This window comes from Epinephelus moara, chromosome 11, assembly GCF_006386435.1.
Source record: "Epinephelus moara isolate mb chromosome 11, YSFRI_EMoa_1.0, whole genome shotgun sequence".
Classification (NCBI taxonomy): Eukaryota; Metazoa; Chordata; class Actinopteri; order Perciformes; family Serranidae; genus Epinephelus; species Epinephelus moara.
Window position 1 is genome coordinate 5,814,566 of NC_065516.1, and position 5,807 is coordinate 5,820,372.

Consider the following 5,807-nt stretch of genomic DNA (forward strand, 5'->3'; position numbering starts at 1 on the left):
AGGTGAAGCAGGTGAGCAGCAGGAGTTTCAACAACCGTTGTTGACACACCTTGGAGCACTAACGAACCAATGACATCAGTAGCCTTGTGAAGGCCTCCTCAGAGGTTAAATACCTGGGTTTCCACACCAGTTTGTCAGACTAGTTCTAGTCAGTCAAGCATGAACTGATGAAGCCTCTTGGATAAGCGGTGAAATGTCTTCTAAGACAAAACTAACTCCAGTTGCGTTCGATTAAATTGCCTTGAGATAACTATGACCTGGATAAATGAGAATATCCACAGGCATACACTGACTGACTGGGCCTGAGCCAATTTTAAGAATGGTCCTAAACTTTGACTTGTGAGTCAAAAAGAAATCTTAGTAAGAGGTAGATCAGATGAGTTTTGTATGAAGATGTTTAAGGTAACTTTAAACGAATCTGATAACAACTACACTCGTGTCTACCCATAATTCCCTCCCTCAGGCAGTAAATCAGCCAATAGGCCTCTGGAAGGTGACGTGTCATGGCAGCAGCACAGCATTCAACAAAGCTTAATTTTCATTTTTATGCATGCATAAACATTCATAAATGTTAAGACAGTTCTCCACTCCCTAATTGTTCCAGGGGTTCAGATGTCACACAATGTCAGAGGATACACACTTTTTAACAAAGAATTTTTTTTTGAAAATATCTTATGAAAAGTTGATTTGAAAAAATAATGAAAAGGGTCCATCTCACCCACACAATATAATAAAAAGATAGAATTATCAAAGTCTTGACATGATGGACTTGGCATTAAGACAATGAAAATATTCACATGTAAATTTGATTCCTCTTGATGTTTAACACATCTATATTATTTCTAAAATGTGTTAATATTTGTATTGGCTAGGCTGTAATACAACAGTTAAGCTTATTCTAAATATATAAATTTCCCAGTAAACATTTTATTGAAATGTTAAACTTTTAGGTTGACCCTTCTTTTAGGTTTTATTTGGGGGGAGAAAAAAAGACTATCAATTAAATATGATCATCATGCCCATTACAAGAGGCAGGTCAACTGAGTTGTCCATATAACTTTGCTAGGTGAAACCCAGGGTAGGTCTTTTTACATTATTCTGTTCTAGATTAAACAGAGCTCTGGGTTTTTCTCTGTGAAGTAGATCTAAATGGCTCTGTAGAACTGCTTCTTGGAAACCCAAGTGTTCATGCTATTGTTTACTTCCCATTATCATGACATAAGGGAGGTAGAGCCCATCTGAAAAGCCAGTCTTATGTTCTTCAAGTGGCTGTGTGGATTTCCTCCCACAGTCTGAATGCAGGTCAGGTTAACAAGAAACTCTAAAATATCTGTCTATACATGTTAGCCTGAGATGAACTAGTGACCTGTGAACATGGTGCAAGGAAGAGCTGAGAAGCAAAAATACATATGTAGTATAAAAATAATTTTAATGAAAACCTATCACACTTAAATCTCACATTACAATCTCATCATGGCAGATCAAATTCGATTCACAACACATGCTGATTCCATAGTTTAAGAAAAATTGCTAAAACAAAGTCAGAGCTCTCACAGTAACTTAGTGTGGACGGTTTGAGCTGTCAAATGAAAAGACAAAGGATGTGTTTACAGTGAAGGCTAAATACATTTTAAACCATTTTAGGGACTGGTAATATAATGTGCTGGCAAAGTGTACACCTTAACCAAAAGTGACTCTCAAATATGCTTCTAAAAAAGGTCCAAACCAACTTGGATAGTTGCGTACCTCCTTGAGTCAAAGTTGGTTTTCTTGATACCAAAGGAGTGCCTTTTTTAAAGACACTAATGGCAAATCTAGATTGAAAAAAAAATGTGCAAATGCACCAGCCCGATGGTTTACTGTCTCACTTATTTTCATGTAATCCTTTTGGACTAAAAGTGATGAGAAATGAATATTTTTTACCTGGAGCAGCGTAGAGAGTTTTTAAGGAACTTTTCACCAAATTCCACTCAATTATTTTCAAGATGCCTTACTCAGCACACAGCACAATTAAGCCTCATACTGCTAGGAAAACAACAGTGTCTATGCTTAATCATTAGGAGCCCCTTCAATTAGGCACATTATTACAGAGGCTTTATACAAGTAATTCAACTTCAGACTGTTATGCAACCAAAAATGCATCAATCTAGGCGGAGTGCGCATAAGTCAGCTTCAGAGCAGTTTTTACCACAAGTGATTTGTCATGGTAAAGATTACATTTCCTTATGGTCACTTAAGATCACCATATTTTTCAGCACTGAATTGTTTGCTATTTTAAACCGGATTTGATATTATTGTGAGCACAAGACACTGATAGTCTACTGTTTGGTCCTGAAAGTAGCTTCTAAAATGTACCTAAAACATGTCCTTGTCCACAGCTGTCAGTACACATGTGCACCAGCTATAAAACAAACTCATATGTGGGAGCGCAGCTGCTCCAGGTGAGGCAGTAGCTCCTGGGAAGTAGGTCTGCGGCGGCCCTCTCCGCTCCAGCACCGGCTCAGCAGGCTCCTACACAGCCGCCCATGCTCCGACCGAAACACCGGATGGTTCTCAACAGACGGCCGCAGGTTGTGCGCAACAACCGCGTAGAGCACGTACTGCCTGTCGCCGGTGTAGGGCTGCTCTCTGGTGATCAGTTGCCACAATGTGATCCCGAAAGAGAAGATATCCGCTTTAGCAGACAGCCCCTCGCCTCTCAACAGCTCCGGGGCTCTGTGTGTATACGTGCCGCCTACGTGGCTCAGATGCGGGCTGATAACGCTAACTTCACATCCATGTTCCAGTTTCAGAGAACAGCCGAAATCTGCAATTTTGCAGATGTCTTCACTGGACACCAACACATTGGCTGGCTTTATGTCCAGATGCACAACGCCGTGGGAGTGAAGGAACCGCAAGCCGTGTACAATGTCTGCGGAGTACTTGAGCCACCTGTCTGTCTCTAGCGGCTCTACACATCCGTAAATGATCTGCTGCAAGTTTCGGTCCCCCACAAATTCCATGAGGATCGTTCCGATGCTGCTTTCATCTCCAAAATCTGGCGGGACGCAGGTGGTCGCCGCGAAGACGCGCACGATGTTTCTGTGGCGCAGGTGTGCTGAGTTCAGCTCGGCCCAGAAGCTCTGCCGTGACGCCAGCTTGTTCTTGGTGCACTTCTTAACTTTCTTCAGCGCGACAAGCTTCCCGAGGTATTCTGCCTTGTAGACGGAGCCGAACCCTCCGGAGCCTACAGGCTGCACAGAGCGCAGTTCCTTCCAGTGGATCACAGTGGACCACAGTCGGCTGGCAACTCTGCCGTGGAACCGCTGAACGGGGACCTGTAAGGTGCTGCCGAAGCAGGATTTGGTCAGCGGGCTGCTGCAAGTCCCGATGTCCAGGGAGGGGTATATATCTTTGGGCTGTAGGCGGGTCACGGGGATTGGAGAAGGCATCGTTTTATGTAACCTGAAGTCCGGTGCTGACTGATTAGCAGCTCTGCAGTTTGAAAGCTTATCAGCGCGCGCGCGCGCGCGCACACACACACACACACACACACACACACACACACACACGGGAAGGGGGGGGGGGGGGGGGGTACTTGTTCACACCCAGTCAGCCACATCGCCCCTCAGTGTTGAGGAGGATGTAATGCTTTCTGCTTGGGTTCAAGGGGTTCATTCCGACAGGCTGGTTCCCGATGAACTGCGCCTCCCCTGGAAAGTAGGTGAGATCAGGCGGCAGCAGCAGCAAGGGGGCAGTCACAAAAAAAACGCAGTCACGTCAGAGGGTACGTCCCAAGTCCCTTAAAATTACTGCTAACCATCTTATCTAGCCACCTTATCTAACTGTTTAGTCCCTCCCACTTAGGAAAACATTTAAGGAGTCAGGAGATAGGAGTGAGGAGCGAGGATTACTGATTTGAGACATGAGACGGCCTTACTCTGAAGCGTCACGTAAAGCGACGTCCTTTTTCTGATGACGGCGGCACCTATGGGCGGTACAGCTGGATCTGCTTCATAACGGAGCTAGCGTTTGGCGTACATCCCAAGTCACATTATATTCGCTGATCAAAGCCGTAACCCCCACCCCCCGCCGTCATGACTTTGGTCACACACTTTTGCATGTATTACCATTGTTATTGAGTCATTTGCCAAAGTTTGTCGCAATTAAAGAACGGTCTGTAGCCCTGCCACTGTCACTGTGATGTGCATCATTATCATTATTATTATCATCATTATTATCACTGTTATTAAATCCACTCGCCATCATTCAACAAGTCAGCTGCTGAGTGAATAAGACATATCAAACCTGTCAGACTACCTCAATCAATTCAATTTTATTTATAAAGCCCAATATCACAAATCACAATTTGCCTCACAGGGCTTTACAGCATACGACATCCCTCTGTCCTTATGACCCTCACAGCAGATAAGGAAAAACTCCCCCAAAAAAACCCTTTAACGGGGGAAAAAAAACGGTAGAAACCTCAGGAAGAGCAACTGAGGAGGGATCCCTCTTCCAGGACGGACAGACGTGCAATAGGCCTAGATGTCCTACAGAACAGATCAACATGATAAATTAACAGTAATCCGTATGACACAATGAGACAGGGAGAGAGAGAGAGAGACAGAGACAAAGAGAGATGCAGGACAGACGGTAATGACAGTAGGTTACAACAACATTAATGAAAGTAATAACATTAATTAATATTAATAGGCTAATTAATATTACCTACAAGCTATTAAACATTCCACTCACATGACATGCAGGACAATTAATGATGGGCAAGCTTCAAAACCAGCATACATACATACATACATACATACATACATACATACATNCTGAACAACGCAACGGGTTGTGAATGAAATAAACTTAATTACAACATGACAGTCTTGCACGAAATATCATTAACGTTACTCTTTGTAGTCACGTAGGCATGTGAATTGTGGAGGACTAAAAGTGCCAAAATTAAATAAATAAATATACCATTAAATAATTACTTAAATGTGTCATTGATTAATTAAAATTGGAATTTAATACATAAAGGTGTTATTAAATGTGTCATTAATTCATTAAAATACCAATTCATTTTATGTAAAATAACATACATAATTATTTCACTATTTAATTAAGTATTTCATGGTCCTGTGTTGCAGTGCTTCATGAATTTATCTTATCTGTCAAACTCGCCCATCAAAGTCAGTGGGTGGATCCTAACATCTGATTGGTTACCCTGCACATCAAGTCAAGGCAAATCGATTCCAGATAATGGATTGATGCAGAGCTAGTGAACATATTCCAATACACTGGGTAGCGCTATTCACCTCTACGTTGGTTTGGATACTCTATTAAACAAAACTTTATTTACAACTGCTAAAAATCAAGGGGAAGACTCGGCCCTGCTGGCCTCAATGCTGACACAGCGTGCCAGGTGCAGGACAAAATGTCGAAAACCTGCCCGGAGCTGCTGAGAGAAGCAGCGAATTTGATTGAGGAAGCTCTCAGCAGAACTCCTCCAGCTCCGACGGCTCAGAGGCCGTTTACACGTACACTGTGATTTTGATAAACGGAGACATCTTCCTTCGTTTGTGCCCTTCGTTTACACGCAAACGGAGATTTCTCTTCTGAAAACGAGTCTTTCTAAAAACTCCGGCCAGAGTGGAGATTTTGGAAAACTCCGATTGTGCGTTTGCATGTAAACTGAGATAAACGGAGATAGACGGAGTTATAGGCAGCCGACGTCACAGTATGCGCCGGAACTTGCGCCTGTGTCAAAAGTGTGACCTATGTTGCTATGGTGACAATGGATACATGGAAGGCTTGAG

At 43.0% G+C, this 5,807-nt stretch overlaps 1 protein-coding gene across 1 annotated transcript; it reads right to left on the reverse strand.

Annotated features, from left to right (window-relative positions):
* Nucleotides 1–1,418: 1,418 nt before the first annotated feature.
* On the reverse strand, nt 1,419–3,531 carry mos (v-mos Moloney murine sarcoma viral oncogene homolog). Its single transcript, XM_050056511.1, has one exon. It carries the CDS (start codon nt 3,429–3,431, stop codon nt 2,415–2,417), a length of 1,017 nt encoding a protein of 338 aa, XP_049912468.1. The 5' UTR covers nt 3,432–3,531; the 3' UTR covers nt 1,419–2,414.
* Nucleotides 3,532–5,807: the final 2,276 nt, after the last annotated feature.

Excerpts from the sequence above, each read along its gene's own strand:
- mos (XM_050056511.1), bottom strand. The coding sequence starts at position 3,431 with ATGCCTTCTCCAATCCCCGTGACCCGCCTACAGCCCAAAGATATATAC.